Source organism: Phytophthora infestans, genomic scaffold (genome assembly GCF_000142945.1).
Source record: "Phytophthora infestans T30-4 supercont1.25 genomic scaffold, whole genome shotgun sequence".
Lineage (NCBI taxonomy): Eukaryota > Oomycota > Peronosporomycetes > Peronosporales > Peronosporaceae > Phytophthora > Phytophthora infestans.
Genome location: NW_003303734.1, coordinates 1,811,714 through 1,830,935, shown reverse-complemented (window position 1 = coordinate 1,830,935; position 19,222 = coordinate 1,811,714). Strand labels below are relative to the sequence as shown.

The window sequence follows — 19,222 nt, the reverse complement described above, 5'->3', positions numbered from 1 at the left end:
CATGTACATGGCGTGTGGCACAACCAAACAATTTGTGGCTCCCTACTGCTTAACGTTATGATGTAGCTGAGTTGGAGATACGTAATTTCCGTTGCGGTACTCTAGCTCATTCAGAGACAAGTACGTGGCCAACATGCCAGTGAACGCGGGCTGTACCCATACCAATGCCACTGTATCACTGGTGGTGATGGGGATATATCCCTTCTTCATCAGTTGCCACAGTGACCGGTCTTGCCGTACAGGAACTCCTTTGAGATACGCCTGGTCCTTTAGCTCGAGAAAAGAGGTCATTGCCTTCGAAGTTGATGCCATTCGGCTGACAGAACTTCAGGATTTCTGTCCTGAAGTCAGCCAGCTTCCACTCGCAATAGTTAGATACCACCATCGAGAACGGCTTCATTAAAAAGCACACTTGCACGAGCCCTCGCCCAACTTCTGCCCACTAATAATTTGCGAGATCGTCCAGAAGCTCCGTCTTGACTTCGCGTTCTTCTGTTTCCGGTCGGGCCAGTGGTGTCCGGTGGTCTGCTGATGTCAAACTGGTTCTTAAGCGCTTTAAGCCGACAGCTAGGACCTTTTGATGCCAACGGGTACGTGCTGGGTTTTTCTCCATGCTTTCGATCCACGCGCGCGATCCCTGTGCGGGCTCTGCTTCCGTTCGGACATTGGGTCGGCCCTACACCACCTTGATTAAAGTCCAGGTGCTCGCCGATGCCTTCGGTAGCGCCCGCCACACCTCCATCACCACTAGGGCCGTCGTGCTGCTAGCTGCGCTCAGTCTTATTTGCCTTTATGTAAGGGGTCGTCTTGCTCGTGTTTAATTCCGTATGCTGTGTATAAGTCAAAGAATTTTTTGGTCGGGGTTTCTTTGGAGCTTCGCCCGCTTCGAGGGCACTTACTCCCGAACACTTTTAGCCTTGGTGCGACGCGCCGCTTGCGCAGTAGACCACCACAAAGTTTGTCCATCTTCTCTTGGCCGTTCTACAAGAGCGCGTTCTCGTAGCGGGAGAACAATTCCAGCCTGGCGGTGACCGCCTCTAGACCTTGCGATGCACGATGCACCACGCCCTCCGGGCCAAGCAAGGCGGCTCTCCTTCACTGCCTCAAAGGCTCCGTCGTGGTCAACCTACCAGCACCATAGTGCGTCCTTCTTAAGGGGGCTGTTAATGGCCGAGCCATTTCCGCGTAGTTTGCGCTGTACTTGTGCATGTATTTGGCTAAGCCTAGCCACTTGCGTAAGTCGATTTGGTTTTTGGGAACCGGCCAGTCCACAATGGCATTGGCTTTGGTAGGACCTGCCCTTAAGCCTCGCTTCCCAATGAAGCACCCAAGGAAAGGTATTTCCTCCGCGCCAAACTCGCACGTGTCCAAGTTGGCATACAAATTTATAGTGCGCAGGCACTCGAGTACCGCTCGCAAGTGGTCAATGTGGTTCTTCACGTCTGACTTTCCGTGCTGAGCACGCCTATAGACGAATATATCATCAAAGTACGTTTGAACGCACGCCCGATGGGGCCTAAACAGCTGTGTCACTAGACGATTGAAAGTTGCTGGTGCGTTCGACAGCCCCTGGGGCATCACCTGCCACTTCCAGATCATACCGCTCGGGGTACTCACCGCTGTCAGTGGAATGTCCCTCGCTCTCATGAGCAGCCGGTAGTAGCCATTGACCAAGTCGAGTGGGCTGTCCTGCTTACGGCCTACCATGTGGTTCTGCAGAACTTACTTACGAGGAATCGACGTTTGCGCCGGGATAGTGGCCGCATTTAGCTTTTTAAAAGCGTGAGCACTTGCCGTTCGACTTTCTGACTCAGAACGTGGGTTTCGAGTGCGGAGACTTACTCTAACGCACCATCCCTGCCGCGTGCTTCGCCCGGAAGAATGCGTCAATGACGTCACACTGCTCTCTCAGCAAAGGCCATTGCCTTGTCCCGCAGTATTTGGTTCCAGGAACCAGGTCAATCTCATGACACACGCCTCGATCCGGAGGCAGGCCCGTCGGTGGGACTTTCGAGACAACGTCTCCATACTCCTTCACCACCGGGTAGAAGGGAACCGAAGGATCTTTGAGGATCGCCGATCCACTTCTTGCGCTCAGCGCCTTCTTGGTGTCTTATAGGACCGCGTCGTCCACGACGGATGAGGAGTTCAACTCCTCCTCAGGTCCCAGAAGAACCACCTCGGCTAGCTCGCCTGCCTTTAAGGCTTCGCCAAACTCGGCAATGGGCATCTCGTCCAGCTCTAGCAGAGCATCGGCAGCGGGCAGAGTGTCAAGGCTGGTATCGCCTTCTACCTCCCCCGTCACTCCGTTTACGAGTGTACAGCTGCTCACAGCAATCACGGGGAGCATCACCGCTCGTCACGTTGGACACTTCGTCCGACGTCGAATACGTCACAGACGCCCTGCGTCTTCTTCTCCTCTCCCTCCGCGACCGAGCCCGGCCGGATGAGGGCGGTGTGGCGACATCTCCGTCACCACCACCGGGTGCAGCAGCACCATCACTCCTCGAAGAGGATACAGTGTCTCGCAAGACACTTGGCTGAAAGCCAAGACGTCCTCGACCTTCACACAGTGAGCTAGGTGTCACTTCACCTGCATCTCCTGGGCCACGCCCATGATGCCTCGACTAGCAGTCGACCGCGACCCTCGGGTCACGCAGCGGTAGGTCATCGACCAGATTCGTACTACTCAGTGGATTACGCGCCACTCCGCGCTCGTCCTCACCAGGACCCAGCAGCTGGTCATTGACCTGACCTGCACCGCTCAGCGGATAGCGTGCCGCACCACGTACGCCCTCAGGGCAAACAGCAACCTCGTTGCTAACAATTTCGGACATACCAATGTCCAGCACAACGGCCGCCTCGGCCTCGTGCTCGCGCCAAAAGCGCTTCTGCTTCCAAGCAGAGGTGGGTTCATGACTCACCAAAGCTCCACTAGGAGCAGGGTGCGACGCACCCAGCGTTTTCGACTTCCAGTCGATCCATGTCTTATGGCGCTCTAGCCATGCCATGCCAAGGATGAGGTCATACCACGCATCCAGGTCTAAGACGGAGCAGGATTCCACGCCATCGAAGCTCTCAAACTTCACTCCAAGGTTGACAGAGACCTCCGACATAGTTACCAGCGTCCCCATCGCGAGACGAACAGAGACGGCATCTCTCGTTGGAACATCCAGTGCCTCAGCATACAGCTGGCTTCCTTCCAGGGTAGAGCGACGGGCGTAGTTGCCCGAGGCCTTTGAGTCAATCAAGACTCTCCATGGCTTTGAAAAGCCCTTCCCGCTCGCTCGAACGACCAGCAAGCCCAGTTTGCACACACACTTTCCGTAAGAGAGCTCAGCTCTCTTCGGGGCTGGGCCCCGTTGCCATCTACCTCCTCGAGGCACAACAGAACTCAGTTTTTCCCCAGTAGACCGCCCCGCGCCTACTGGGAATTGCCGTTTCCCGGCGATGAATCGGAGGGTTGGCTCGCCGGAGCCACGCGCTTCTTGCGCAGAGGGCAATATGCCCTCAAGTGCTTAGTGCTATTGCACACAAATCTGCGGCGGATGCCGGCGCGCTGCTCCGCAGCAAAAGGCTCTGCTTCTTCATCTTCAGCAAAGCTGAGGTCCATCGGCTCTGGAACGCTCGAAGAGCTTGCGCTACTACCGCTCCAACCAGGTCGAGCCGACCTGAAGTTGTGCTCGGCATTTAATGCCACATTCACCGCCTCTTCGAAAGCGTTATGGTGTTCACGGAACACCTCTGTTCGAGCTGCACTCACACGAAGTTTCTCGATGAACGCGGTCACGCTGACCGAGTTCCGGAAGAGGGTCCGCCGCCATTCCGGCGATAATAGTTCTCAACTCTTGGACATAGTCGAATAACCCCTTCTTACCCTGGCGGGTAGCAAGGAACTTCGACCGGATACGGTACGCCTAATGAGGCGGCGCGAGCACGCGCGAAAGCTGTTGCTTCAGCTGATCTCAAGTGGGAAATGCAGCGTCAGCAGGCGTGCCGCACGCTAGTGCCCATTCGCAAGCGCTCAAAAAGTCGCAGAAATCTTAAGTGGGCATCTCGAAGCCGAGATACACGAACAAACTGTCAAATGCTGGATGACGTAATTGCTCAAAGATTTCGTGCGCGAGGACCAATCCTCTCGGAAAAAAATCAGGCGTAGCAGAGACGTATTCCGAGCTATAACGACTGCGTCAGGGCCTCAAAGACAGAAATTAAGACGTGAAAGGGGAAAAGGTAGCTAAACAGCATCAGAATAGTTTGAAAACAGCAACGCTGTCGTCTCAGGGAGAAAATTTACAGATTAGCGTCGAAGTTAACGAGATCAAACTGAAACAGAGTCTCCTGGTGACGTCCGTGATACTGCTAAAGTACTGGATACAAATACAATAACCTTTACAGCTGAGAACTCGCAGCACAGTTCATCAAAGTCACTCATCAACTCTGCTGGAAGGAATAATCTTAATTTATGTTGCTCGAATACTGATTGATGTGTTGGTACTTTATTTGTATGAAAATCTGTTGCCATGTCTGAACTTTTGTTGGAAGGCTATGAATAGCTGTTGCCCTTACGAGTAGCATAATTTCAGTGATGACGGTCTGTTGTTTTTTTCCTTCACCTCTGAAGCCATTGTGAAACCCACGTGCAAGCTTACATGCAGTCGGCCGGGGCCTCCCCCAGCAATGACAGCGATGTTACCGAGGTCTTGGAGTATAGTGACGTGGCTTGCAATTCAGGCGTACAAAGCCCTTTTGCCGCAGATGATGACGTCGACATGTATAGCACGAACGCGTCAGCCGACGGTGATATGTGCAGAACTACAGACGCACCTGACGACGTAGAGCACAATACTACAAACCGACACTGTGAAGCCCAACTCAGCTCCTTTGATGTAACTTGTTTGGAGACATTAAAGACGACCAGATCGTCCAATGTAGACATGTCCAGCGCTAGGAATTCCGTTGAAGAAGCGTTGGACCTCGGAGATGATTTTGTGGGGAGCATCGGAAGCGACGAAGCTGCCATTGCCAGCGCCATTATCATTCCCGACGGAGGTGACACTGGAGATGATGAAGAACAAGACTCTGACTCCTCCCTCGACTACGGCATCGACAGTGATGAAGAAGACGCTCTGTCTATGAATACCAGTACTTTGGCTGAAGTATCGGTATACGTTAGTAGTTGGGTACTTCGACACTGAGGAGGACGCAGAAAAGAATCTACACCGCTTAAATGAGTTTGTATACACATACAAAACTAGATATACCTCGACATTTTGTGTTTGCAAGGAATGCCTGTGCCGATCACACCAAGGCTGCCATCACAGCATTAAACCAATCGCACACCACGCCGGTGAGTTAGGAATGCGCTTTCAGGTACTCCAGAAGGGCCAACACACTGGTGCCGCTGTCAACTTACGGACTAGAGGTATATCACCTGTGATCAAACCGAAAATCGACGCACTACTGAAACTTGGGGTCTCTGCTGGTCGTGTTCGCAACATGATGATGTTTAAGTACCTTCGAGACCCAAGTATGTTGGCATAGATACCCGAGACCAAAAAAAGGGAGAGCCGTAAAAACTCATCTCAAAAAGAAAGCTGGAGAGGGCTGGGAAATTACCAGGTTTGTCACATTTAAAAGCTGGACAAGTACCAGACTTTTGCCAGGATCGTGCCGACGTTCTTCGCGTGGATGAAAACGACGTTACTGAAATGAACACTATGATCGTTTTGGATGAATTTGAACATTATGTTGAAATTAACGGAGTCTCGGTCTCTTCTATAGGTTTGGTAGTGACATCAAGGGCACTTTTTCAAAATGTTCGTCGGGCCGTTCGAGACCAAGGTGATACTCTAGTTTTATCTACGGATGGAACCTATAAGATCCATTTTGGGGGTTGGACTCTTGTAGATTGCGGTGGCATTTCTCTTGAGCGCTCCGGGCCAGGACGCGCTCAACGCTTCTGTCCATGGATTTAGATGTTTGTGCGCACTGAGAGCACATTAGCGTATGAACGGATGTTTGGTGCTTTAGTGAATATCACGAGACCGGGGACTTGGGCTTGGGAAGGTGAATTGGAAAGTGAGATATATTAAAGAGTTAGAACTTACTGCTGGTCTCCTAGGAGACTCCTTAGTCGTCCACTGCGGTCCTTTGTAGCAGGACCACCGATGATGTTCATGGTGATGCTCGCTCCTTCCTTGAGCATCAGCAACTTGCGTGTCCATGGCACGCAGGCTTGAAGTTCTTTCCGTCTTCATACACAACATGTAGTGGCGACCATGGCAGTTGGCGCCGGAGCATCAGCTGATGATGCTCGAGTGGAGTGAATGCATGTGCTGCTTGAAGAAGTGAGGTGACAGCACGCTGTCACCTTCAGCGAGCTTCAGCTTGACAGAGCGTCGTCAGCACCACAGTGAAGTACACAAAACGTTTTATCGATGTGGACGGGCGCATCCACAGTGCAAGCATAGATCACTCGGACGCAATTGCGTCGGCACTCGAATTGGTATGGCCTGCTGCTGAGATTCTCACATGTTATGAGCATCTACTACGTCAATGTAACAAGCACATCCGACTCGAGAAAAGAAAGGGGTTCATCAAAGACGTAGTTAAGCCTCACATTCGTCTACTCCACAAGTGCAGGTCACTAAAACAGTTTATATCACTGTCCAAGCGAGTAATTAAGAACTGGGAATCGCACGGCGAGAATGCGCTGGCATTGTGGCTTCAAAACGTTTATTTGACACCACGCTGGGAGCGTTGGAGTGTAAATAGCTCCACAATACCTGGCGTTCTGCCTACACAACAGCCTATCGAAAGTCATCATCGTGAGATAAAAGTCATAGTTACGGATTGCAAAAAAAGCCCCGACCATAACGGTCCTAAACTCTGTATCGCCTAGAGTCCTTCTGTATGATGCTACTAATCTTGCATTCGATCAACACCGTCACTTTACAGAAGGTAAGTGGGAATTGCTCAGTTATTAACTATCATTTTTAGCTTTTATTAATATTATTTTGCTGGCATGCAGGGCCACTTAACTCCGCAGCCGTCATAAAAGCAAAAGACAAGTTGCTTCACCCCAGTAATAATCACATTGCCAAGGCGAAAACAATTGGTCGCTCAAGAATCTTTTTCAACAGCGAGAGGACAATGGTGATGCGGGTTGCTACAAGTAACTTGGCCGCTGCTAAGGTGACGATCGAGCGTACAAATCTGTGAGTGGCTGTAAGCGTTCATCTTGCTGATATTCTAACATGTTGTCTTTGAGTGTGGCAGTTTCAAGCAGTCTTTGACGGGGAATCTAGGCAAAGAGGAATCAATTGAAACGGCGGAGGTGCAAATTCTCTCCTTGCAGCAAGTCATTGTGGATGATCGTTTAATTGAGGACATGAATCCCCCTGACACAACGTGCTAAGTGGCACTACGACGATGTGAGTTTTCTTACGGGCTTATGCTAAACTTAAATTATAACTGTTTTTTATAATAATTCCTCTTATTTTACAGATTCAAGCTGTTCGTAGTGCTCTCCGCTGCACCTGCAAAAACTACATGCACACGGGGTGGATATGTGCACACGTGATTGCGTCTCTGGACTTGCCAGGAAAAATCAAGATTGGGCTAGCCATGGCGGCAATTCCGATGCGTGGGCATCCTGGACGCCCGCGCGCGATTGTCGGGGCGCTACAGCGTGAATCGGAAATGGATGACGTCGATCGACTGATTGAGCTGTTTAAAAAGAATCCTGGTAGGCCCCTTAAATGGCCTGTAGTCCAAGAGCTCGGCGTAAAAGACATAGGAAAGACCTACAAAGAGCATCGCGTCGGCCAAGTAGCAGGGTGCCATCTATCTGAAACAGAAGGGGTGTAAATCTGGAGCGTGGCATTCATCCAAGGTGACCCATTAGAATATTTAGTGGAAGAGCTAGCCCACGCCATTCGCAGAGCTTACGCGCTTGGAACTCAGTAAGAACACCTACATCCTGCCAACAGATACCAAGAATACATTTAATTCACTACCAGTTCTGTAACAGCACTTCATCAATTACTTACGTATGTCCTGTTGCTCTTTTCAGCACTGATATTGTGTTGTTTGACTTAGGACATTCCTACAGCAGCCGTTCAGAGTGACTAACTTTTATTCCTACAAATACAGTGCCAACATATCATTCAGTAATTGAGCAACGGAAAACAATTAGCACACCTGCTGGAATTGTGAACGACTTCATGAAGACCCAAGTGAAGAAAACAAGCAAAATCAAGGCCGTCAAATTCGAAAGGAAGAGCTCCAGTTTTTGAGGGAGCAATTGCACGCCCGGTCCAAATCTGGGACAGACGCAGCGTGATGCATACAAATTTTGGTGGTTTCCAGTGGCCTTCGCAGCAATCGTGATTTAACAAACGAAGCGAAATTGTTTTTTTAATACAACATTTTGTCTTAGAAATTTAACATTCTGTGGTGCCTAATCGCTTACGTGTTCGGCGTCCAACACGTCTTCGTCTGGTTCAGGCGGTGGGACGAATGTGCTGGCGTCCAACACGTCTTCGTCTGGTTCAGGCGGTGGGACGAATGCGTTGAGTGACACGTCACTTGCAAGCAAATTGTGGTTTGGTAGTCCTAAAATGCCTCGGAACTCGATTACATTAACTGTCATAGGGAGCTCGGTGGGGCCACTAATGAGCACTGCCATCGCTCAATAAATAGGCTCTGCTTCAACACCTTCGGCCTCACGCATTGCATCGATATGCTAAGCTTGGGCGAACGTGGCTGTATCAGGAACAGCTAACTTGGTGCCTGCAGGTTGGCGAGCCTGTGTCCCAGGCCAATGTGTACGAGCAATCTCTCCTACTTGGACACTAGGACGGTCGGTTAGGAATGCGTCGATTGCCGGTGCTTCCTGGATGCGAGGGGCAGAAGGTGTTTGCTTTTCCTGGCGGCAAACGTGAGCACTTCAACCAAAAAAGGCCCTGCGCATTGTGATCGTCTTTGGTGGTTTGCACGCGCAGCCGCCGTCATCATTGTAAAGTCACGCTGACGTGAAGCTCGACCGGGTTTGATGTTGATGTTTGGGTCGGGCGCCCAGTCTTCGACTTGTATCACCGCAGGGCATCAGTTACGCTGGCCTTTACTTCAGTACTGAACTCCATAAAGCCTTGTCCTTCCTATGGCGCAAAACTTGCATTATCCACATCCGCATTAGTTCTGCTGTCTTGCTAATCTCACCGATTTTAACGTGAACGCGGACTGGCGTCGGCATAGTGCACTTGACTCTTCGAATGCCGATGTCAAAGTGGGCTGCTATATAAATTGAGTACGGCACCATTAATAGATTTGGTAAAGAAAGTATAAATAGGAGCTGGCTGGAGATATTATGGTGCTCGCACACACAACCGATTTGCTCGGGTTTCTAAATCGAAGTATTATTATTAATCGATCGATTATGCCGTTGAATTAGGCAAAACAATCGGTTACCTGTTTCGTCTTAGTCGTTGGCGACAATGGGCAGGCATGGATTGTAACGAGTTAGTAATTCAAATCCCAAGATTTTAAGATAAACAAAGTGACGATTTAGATCATAGGTAAGCACACGATAAACATTTTAAATGCAAAGGTATTTATTACTTGTCCTCAATATCAATATCGCTCTCAGCACCGCTGCATTCGCTTCCTATATCATCGTCAGAAGTGATTTCTTCCTCTGCAATTTTGTAGCGCTCTAGTTCGGTAACAATAGTGTCAAGTTGCTCGACGACATCTTCTTCTATGTCGGCCTCCCGAACATCAGTAAGGAAGCCTGCCCTCGCAAAACCACTAATTATTGTCTTAGACGACAATTTTCGACCAGCCAGAAGTGATCCGTTCCGTCATCACCAGCGAAAACGTTTCCACATCGAGTTTTTTCTAAGGGTAGCCACTTTCCGACTCGCATTTTCTTGATCAAGTTTTGTTTGAGCAAGCAAAATGTCATCTTCAATTAGTTTTTGCGCTGACGTCGCTCTTGTTTACCGCTGTTGTATGTACAAAGTTGCTGTCTAATAGAATTAATCCACAGTGCGCGAAGCTCACATTTAAAAGGTTGATTCCACGAGATGTCAGCAGGCTGACACACATAGGTATACTTGGGGGGAACCTTGAGCAGAACAACATTTAAAGAGGCTGCAAAGTCATGAACGGTCTGGGTCCAATGTGCGCTAAAGCCGTCTTATAGTAAAGGCACATATTCGTGACGATTTTCACGGTAAGCGAAATGATACTCCAAAAATTTGATCGAAAGTTTCTCGTTCCACCATGCCGTGTTGCTGCCGTAAATTTTACAGAGAGCTTTATCCTGAAGTATTTTGATTTCGCGCCAAACTGTTGTACCAAACCCGTTTAGCAAGCTGTCATTTTCTTTCTGCTTGCCTTTTGTTTTGGATGGTGCGGCTTTAAACAAAACAAAAGTGTCAAATTGGTTTCCACTTGAATCGCCGAGTAACATAGCTGTCGCCCTTTGTTTGTCCTGATTACCGCAACGAATCCAAACCGTCTTCGTACCCTTGTCTGTAATTGTTCGCTTAGGAACGTACTAAAAAAAACGGCTACTTTAAGCGAAAACGTTATTATATCATGAAGTCAAAAAATAAGAAAAATACAATTTCGAACTTACCCGTTTGGTCTGCATTAAACACCTGGACACATTTTTGTTCAACAATTGTTTGCAGTACCTTTGACCTAAATTCTTGAAGACTCGCGCTGCATCTTCAGGGGTTGTTTTCCCTTGGCGCGTCTTGGAACGTAGAGACAGCTTATGGCGGCGTGTAAACATCTTTATCCATGATGGGGACGCCGAAAACTGATCTTCCGTAAGTCCACAGTCCTCTGCCACCTCCAAACCCCTAAGTTTCATCATCGTGCGCGATACCGGCGCGTCGTCCTTTCTAAGAGAGTTGATGCACAGAACAATGTCTTCTTCAGCCTCTTTAAATAGCACTGTTGCCGTACCACGCTCACGAAGGTTGAGGTGGCGTATATGCCCGCTTTCGCAAGCCAATTTTATCGTCGCATCATTACCACGCCATTTACTGAGAAGTTGCTGCTTTGATCGTCGCTCCTTGCCGGTCAAAGTACCGTAGAAGTAGTCCAAAGCTTCACTAGGCGTATGGCCTGCATCTAAGTAGGTGATAATCTCTTTCTTGTGGTCATACTCAACACGAACTCGCTTGTATTGTTTGCGCTACTTTTCCGTGCCCTTGATGGCTGGCCGTGCCATCCTGATTTAAGTGTGCAGGAACGAATTGGTTTCTTGAATACTTAAAATTAGGTGACCGTTAATTTTCACCTTCTGTTTTTTTTTCAGATCATCCTATTGGCTGTCGCTTAGGACCAAACGTCGCCTATTACTAAGACGATACGGTATTACAAAAATATATGTAGCATAATAAAAGTCTGCATTTTTTTAATCGCACTTTTTCTTTTCCCGATTTTATGGTTTGAGGTGTATAAATATTGGTCATTTATGCAACTTGGATTGCAACCATAGTTTTGATAGGCTAATATTTCGAAGGATAAGGTTTGATTGGCTGAATTGAACCGTGTTGAAGTGCTACAATCGCAGACTTGGATGTCCTCCACGTCTACGATCTGTACGAAGTTTAACTAAAATACTAGACACAGAGAGATTCCTACCGTACGTTTGATACACTCTATCTATTGCAGAGTCGCTAGTGTGTCCAGAGCGAACCAATTGAGAAATAACATCCCAGAAGACTTTCCGCCTGGAGTAGGCGAACTTGTTTGCGCCTCGCTCAATGGATGTAAACTCCTTGGCTGGTTTAAGCCCACCGGATCCGAGCTGATACTCGTGCCAAAGTTCATACAGGTCTTTAGGTCTCTTTGAAAGACGTGCCGCGTTTTGTCCACGAAATCCACCTTGAGCAGTGTTTGTTGGTGGATACGGTACTCCGTGCCCATCAGTAGTACGAGGTGTGAACGGCTGCATGGCTATCCGTCTCAAGATAGCTTGTATCTTTTGCATCTCTCGATGTGACTCGCTTCGGGACCGCAGTACTTCATTCATAACCTCTGCCATGTAGCGACGGCCAGACGCTATTTGAGATTGTACAGCAGCCATTTCACGTTGAGTCCCCTGTCCATTGGAGCCCGCTACCAATGCACTTCTTGCAGAAACAATACTACCAACACCAGATTCCACTTCTTGCGTTTTGTCAATAACGACGAGATTGAGCTGAGACCCGTCCCCCAAGACATAAAATTCTTGTCTTTGAATCGGATTCAAATTCGTACTTCCACCGGCGTTAATGTAAGCCCGTAAAATTCTTTTTTTCAGCTTTTCCGGAAGAAGACAATAATTAAAGCTGGAATCCGTCTCCAGCGCAGCCCACAGTAACACCTGTGCCAATGTTTTTGCTATTGGCTCTCCCATGACCTGTTTAATTGTTGGAGCAATATCGTCGACGAGAAGTGGTGTAGTGACACACCGCATGCCCTCTTTCAGCGAGTAAAAGCAAGGTCCAGCTGGACCAGCAAGGACTGCGGCGGTGCATGCGTCCGGATAAGGCTGAGTGTTGTCGATATACACGTCGACGACGCCTTTGCGAGTTCTCCACCGTCCTCGCCGATTGACAAAGTCTTTAGATACACCACTACGAGTCGCATAAGTAGCAGCACCTTTACGGAAGCTGTGCGTTCCCAGCTTTCCCGTCTTCAACGACTTAAATTCCGATTTTTTAATTGTATCAGCTAGAAAACGCCTCACCACTCGATCTCCATCGTTTGGATTTCCAAATAAGAAAGAAGATCTTGCCACATTCACCGTTGCCTCGATGTATACTGCAAGATTGAGCAGGGGACACATTCTGGGATCCATACTACCAACCACAATCTGTTCCGGAGCGTCTCTCTCTTCGGATATATTTTTCGACCATCGCATTTGACATAGAATAGTAGACGGGTACTGAGTGTTGTGAGTGAAATTGTTAAATTGAAGCTTCATCATGTCGTCGATGCGAGCAACAATATGCCACTGCAGTGTCAAAACACTGCTAACCATGAGTTGTTCATCAGAGCGTGAATGCAGCGATCTTACCAGCGTCAACACGTTCATGAATTCATCAAATTCAAAAGAGCGACGAGCTTTTGACTCAGCACCTTCCCGACGAACTTCAAAGCGCTTGACTCTTTTTATGAGCTTGTTGACATCATCGGAGCGTGTTGGATTGCCTTGCTTGGCCACGGGGTCCCATGGTGCGTTGATCCTAGGCTGGTACGCTGAGATGGCTTTCTTGGCGAACTCCAGCGTGCTCGACCGAAGGTGAACAGGCCTCATGTCTTCGCTTGGCTCTGAATCTCCGTAGGCCCGCGTGTTCATCCAGCGGCACAGCAGTCCAGGCGTGATACTGAGGAGGTCCGCTGGCGTGAATTCGTGGTTAGCAGTGTACTCCTTGTCGTCCTTGAACGACATGAACTTTACGAGCTCTGCCTTGTAGCGGCTAGTGCTCATTGTGGTGGATTGTATTTTCAAACTGAATCTTTCACGTTGCAACCATGACTTAGTTTTTGTATACGAGCTGTGTACCCTCTCGTTTGCAGCCGTGACTTAGCTTCACTATAGGTAACTTGACTTGAAATTTGTATACTAGGGTTGCAAAAGTCGACCGTTCACGCTACCGTACATGCAACGATAGTTGCAAACGGCACTCCACATCTAGGCACGGTATCGACCTCAGATCTGGCTGATACCGAGAAGACAGCCAATCGTAGCTTCGGATTTCAAGAAATACAACCCGGGTTGCAAATGGCCAATAATGTACATGTATTGGAAGTTTTGCCTATTACATGTAATAGTGCGAGGAGCCAACGGAGAACAGGTTTGGGTTTTGCGCTGCAGAGAGCACGAGGGTTTATTCTGAAGGCAATAGAGAACAAAGAACTAAGCAGCAAGTATCGTAGGATACGTTGGCACTTCCAGCTCCCACGTTGGTGTTCTTTGTGCTCTCCCCGATCTACACCTCGGTATTATTGAAGTCCAGCTTCGTGGCAATTGCACAAGCTTGTCATGTTTCGCTCTTGTTGTGGGGAATAACCTCTACCATTCGTCTGGTGAAGTAGCGGATCGAAGAGATCATCACCAATAGCAGGGTTCCAATGGGAAGCCGAGAAAGACAAGATCATGCGGGTGTGCCATTTATCTCAAAACCTCTGGTATTAGTGAGTGAAGGATAATATATATATGTGCTTCCAGCCACACTCTTTTTCTTGTCGCTCTTTTGCGAGCATCAACTTCAACCCATTGACCAACACTCACAGTATCAGATTCGACGGGGCGAGGCGACGTAGATCCAAAAGCAGCTAAGACCGCAACAACAAGGAAAGCTCGTCATCCCTCCTCGCCGCCGCGTCCCGCACTCGCCACTCTGCAACTCTCCAGCAGCCATGGAGGTCTATGAGCGAAGGAACAGCTTCAGCCTTGCAGCTGACGTCGACGCTACAGCCGTCGACCATAAGGAAGACTTGCACGTGTCCAATCAGGACGAGGAGGCAAAAGTAACGACCCCGGAAACCAACCAAGACACGCTGCGCACACTGCGTCTGGCCTTCGTGGGTAACGTTGACAGTGGCAAGTCGAGTCTCATCGGAACACTGATCAAGGGAGAGCTGGACGACGGCCGAGGCTCCTCTCGCCAGGCCATCTTCCGCCACAAACATGAGGTCGAATCAGGTCGTACCAGCAGCGTGGCCACAGCTTATCTAGGCTTTGATGAACAAGGAGAGCAGATTTTATCCAAGCGAGCTGGTAAGCTTATCCCTTGGGGGGAGCTGGCCAAGATAGCCCACAAGCGCATCCAACTAATCGACCTGGCCGGCCACGAGAAGTATCTCAAGACGACAGTGTTCGGACTCACGGGTATGCAACCAGATGTGGTTGTAGTCGTGGTGGGGGCCAACATGGGTGTCAAGAGGATGACCAAGGAACACCTGGCCATCGCTGTAGCGGTGAGTCTATTGTGGTTTTTTTGTATTGTAAGTTGATATTGACGCTATCTTTGCTGAAAGTTGGAGATTCCGATCGTAGTCGCGTTGACGAAGATCGATATTGCACCCAAGAATGTGGCCAAGGAAACGTTGGCCACTGTTCGTCAGGCATTACGACGCTGTACGTTGCCCGAATAGTACGATAAAGTATTAGCTACTAACACTTGTTTCTACTAAAGACGGGAAGATGGCGATGCTTGTCAAGACGACGGAGCAGGCGGTGACAGCAGCGAAGAGTATCCCATCGAACCGCATTACGCCTATTCTACCGATCTCCAATGTTACAGGCGACGGACTGGAAAATCTCCGTCGGATACTTTGTGACACGTCTCCGTCGGCGCTGTTCAAGGCTGGACTGTCAGCCTCGACGCTTGCGACGACCAAGTCGATGAATCAGGAGGAAAGTATTACAATAGCGACCTCAACCGGCGCCGGGGATTCAAAGAAGAAGGCGATTTCTGTCAGTGACGTGGTTGAAATGCCTATCGACGAGACGTACCAAGTCCCTGGCGTTGGATTTATCTTGGCCGGGACGTTAATGACTGGAAGCTTCAAAGTCAACGATGCACTGCAGATTGGACCCGACTACAATGGCCAATTCCACAAGGTTACAGTGCGCTCGATGGAGTCGATGTATATGCCTTTGAAGGAGCTCGTCCCGGGCCAAACTGCAGCTGTGGCAGTTCGTTCCGTCAACAAGAAATTCGTGCTGAGTCGATTAACGTTCCGCAAAGGAATGATCTTGTTGAGTCCTGAAATCAAAGTCGACGACTACGTGTCACGAGTGTTTGAGGCTCGAGTCGTGATTCTACACCACCAAACGACCGTCACGGTTGGCTACCAGCCGATGGTCAATTGTCGGACTATTCGGCAGACAGCGGAGATCATCTCGATTGAATCGAACCAAGAAGTTATTCGCACTGGAGACCGAGCACTTGTGCGTTTCCGCTTCATCCATTCGCCAGAGTTCTTGAAGAAAGGTATGCGCTTCGTGTTCCGTGACGGTCAAGCGAAAGGAATCGGTAAGGTTGTCCGGGTAGTCCCCGCTCAGCATTGTGAGGACTAAGCAAGAGGTACGATAGGGACGACGCGTATGAACCAATTCATTTTTTTTATTCTGCATGTGAGAAGGAAGAGATTAATTCTCGAGCGGGAGGTTGTTGCTGCTGTTGCTATGGAAGAGTAGATCTAGCATCTCTTCTTCCTCTGCCGTGTACATGTCCTCGAGCGGTGAACGTCGTCCAAGTGTGAGAAACATTTGCTCGATGAGGCAGACATTCGACTGGATGTCGATGGAAACCTCTTCGCCTTTAGCGGTTGCCTCGAGTGTAAAATTCTGTACGATATGCTCTAGCAGTGGAGCAATATAACGCCTCCGCTGCTTTTCATTAAGATGTTTGTCTACGACTGCAGAAGAATACAATGAACGATAGCACCGCATGACACAAATATATCCGACTTACATTCGTGAATCTCTCTCGTGTGCGAGCTGCAGTGATTCTCCACAATCTAAATAATTGCGTAGGAAAACGTAAAAGAATCTTTAAATGAGAGGCACCACCGGCGTACCTGAAGCGTGAGGAATTTCTGCACTTTGTTCAAGACTTCTTCACTTGCAAAGGAGTCATGCTGCGGAAATTGAAACCCCAGGTTAGAGCAAAGATTACGCAGGTATACCATGGTTCAAGCACATTACATTGGCCTGTTTCTTTTCGCTCGCCTTCTTTGTAGGCGACGGGGCTGAAGCTAGCGGCGGAGTTGACTCGGTGGAGGTTGGTGGTGGTGTGGCTTGTACGGAGGACGGAGTGATTGTTTCGTGATGCGGCTCGCGCTCGACGACGTACGTTTCTGTTTCAGTATCGTTGACGTTTATCGCAGGAGCTTCGGCTTCCTTCTCTTCTCTTTCTGCTGATGGAGTATCGCTCGCACCGACAGGCGCCTCGACTGTACCTGCCGGTGTCACCACCTCAGCTCCTTCAGATAAACGACCCGAGCGTGGGGAAACCGGAATCTCGGATGCAACACCTTCTTCACCATTGCTAATGTCGGTACATGCATCGAGAATGGCAACAGGACGATTTTCTTCGGCAAAAGCCAATTCAGGTTCGAGTGTCTTATCGTCTGCTGCAGTGCTCTGTGACTCTGCGTGGTTATTGCCGACAGGATCGGTCGGGTTCCCCTCTGTCAGAGGCACACCATTGACAGGCTCAACAATATCGACACACTGAGTCGGAATTTGAGCAATCTCCATTCCTCGGACCGAACTCCTGGACTAAAGTCGATCTGATCAACTGCAAAATCTCCACCATATAAATACTCGCAACACCTTAGAAATAGTTTTAAAAAGATGTGAATCAAGCCAACGTAGCATACAACTTAACGTTTCATTTTTGACAGTGCCGTCTCCTCAATTAGACAGTAGTGACTACAACTTAGAACCTGTAGCCTCTATCCACAGAGAGAAGTGTGAGTTGCTTTCATCTGCATTTGCAACTTATTTTGTCTTCTTGTCACCGGCATTTGCCTCCATAGCAGCGACCGATTCTTGCAGTGCAGTGAACTCTTCCTTCGCAAACTCCAGGAATTGCTTCGCGTTGACACCGACACATGGGTCCACAAGAACGTTAAGACCGAGATCATCGCCCATTGACAAGATGGCTACTCCAAGGTTCACATATGGCGGTGGAGGCACGAACCCGTAGAAGCCCGACACTGGACTCTTGCATAGACTCACTTCCACGACACTAGCACGCACATTGCTCGTTGCCACAGAGATACGACTGGTAGTAAAGTGTACGATCAAGCGCATAAGCGGCGCTGGCAACATCGACACGAGGTGGGTCGACCAGTACACGAAGAACTTCTCAAGTGAATTCTTGGCATCGTTCATAGCAGCCGTGACTTGGAGCAGACGCTGAGCAGAGTCCTCAACGCCGATGGGCAGGTCAATGACGAGAGAGGAGAAGCGGTTGCTAGTGTGGCGGATCACTTCTGTACTGGAGCGCATGTCCACTGGGATAGCGCAGCGTACCTTGAGTGTTGGAGCCACAGACTCGCCCACAGACAACATGGTCTTCCGCATGGCACCAGCTACGACATTAAGCATCACGTCGTTCACTGTGGCGCGGAAGTGTTTACCTACGGCCTTAGTGGCATTCACAGAGTAGATCATGTTGTACGACAGACGTTTTTGCTTGCCGCCGGGACGTTTAAAGACGGTGGCCGGTTCACGACGAGTCACGAGTGCGAACATGTGATAGGAGATCACGTAGACCGACCAGATGCAGACGTACAGGAAGACCAAAATGTCTTTAATGATCTGAGTCACGGGTTTGCGTGGCTTGGGGGTCTTTGGGCTCTTCTTGGCTTGTAGGCGCTTCTCGACCATGGCGTCGAAGAGCTCACTCTGGTCACTGAGCTTGGCCATGGCTGTAGCCAGCGAAGCACCGTCACCGAGACAATGATGCACTTTCCAGCCGACGCTAGTGTTACCAGGATTGCCCTTGGGGTCGTGGATCACATGCATCTCCCAGAGCGGCTTGTCAAAGTCCAGCGGGGTGTTTACTAACGCCGACTCAACGTACGACATCGTGGTCTCTCCCTCTTCAACTGTGTGCTCCACCACGTTCTGTGCCACGTCGTAGCCAGGAACTTCCACATACTTGTAGACGCCTGTCTTGTAGTCACCACGTACGACGCTGCGCCAGCGTAGGAAGAAGGCGTCGTGTAGTATACGCGCACGTAGGCGCTCGACGTAGTCTTCCTTAGCCAGATGACCTTCGACAGTTAATACAGACACTGGGATGGACAAGTTTGTAGGTGTCTCTGTCACCAACGTCGATAGCCCCATGCTGCTAAGCTTACGCGTGAGCTTACGGCCCTGCAGCGTCTCGTCCTCGCTGGGCTTTTGACGCTGCTGCGAGACGGTGGACACAACGCCAGATAGCGCCAGCACCAGCACCACAGCCATCAGAAGCATGGGAGCGTCGCTCATTGTCGGCCCGTTGGCCGCTAGCCGCGTCAAAAGACTGTTCTCCACGTCCATCTTCGCAGGTCACTGGGGTTTTCAAGAATGGTGTCGAGTCAACCCAGTTGATTTTCAGCTAATGTCACCGAATGGCTGCCTGGATCACCATGGAAACGTCGATGTCGACGCGCCGTCGAGCTGACCAATGATGATTAGTGATTC

The 19,222-nt window shown here is 49.6% G+C and overlaps 3 protein-coding genes across 3 annotated transcripts; 1 reads left to right on the top strand and 2 right to left on the bottom strand.

The window, feature by feature from the left end:
- Positions 1 to 11,663: 11,663 nt before the first annotated feature.
- PITG_13154 (uncharacterized protein) lies at positions 11,664 to 13,501 on the bottom strand (the record flags this gene model as incomplete). Its single annotated transcript, XM_002900628.1, has 5 exons — positions 11,664 to 11,682; positions 11,772 to 11,870; positions 11,973 to 12,127; positions 12,182 to 12,591; positions 12,643 to 13,501. The coding sequence occupies 5 exons, from the start codon at positions 13,499 to 13,501 to the stop codon at positions 11,664 to 11,666; spliced, it is 1,542 nt and encodes a 513-aa protein (XP_002900674.1).
- Positions 13,502 to 14,319: 818 nt separating this feature from the next.
- PITG_13153 (GTP-binding protein, putative) lies at positions 14,320 to 16,099 on the top strand (the record flags this gene model as incomplete). Its single annotated transcript, XM_002900627.1, has 3 exons — positions 14,320 to 14,994; positions 15,055 to 15,154; positions 15,213 to 16,099. 3 exons carry the CDS (start codon positions 14,434 to 14,436, stop codon positions 16,097 to 16,099), a joined length of 1,548 nt encoding a protein of 515 aa, XP_002900673.1.
- A 1,299-nt stretch (positions 16,100 to 17,398) lies between these two features.
- On the bottom strand, positions 17,399 to 19,078 carry PITG_13152 (uncharacterized protein; the record flags this gene model as incomplete). The annotated part of the gene is made up of 2 exons (XM_002900626.1): positions 17,399 to 18,904; positions 18,968 to 19,078. 2 exons carry the CDS (start codon positions 19,076 to 19,078, stop codon positions 17,528 to 17,530), a joined length of 1,488 nt encoding a protein of 495 aa, XP_002900672.1.
- Positions 19,079 to 19,222: the final 144 nt, after the last annotated feature.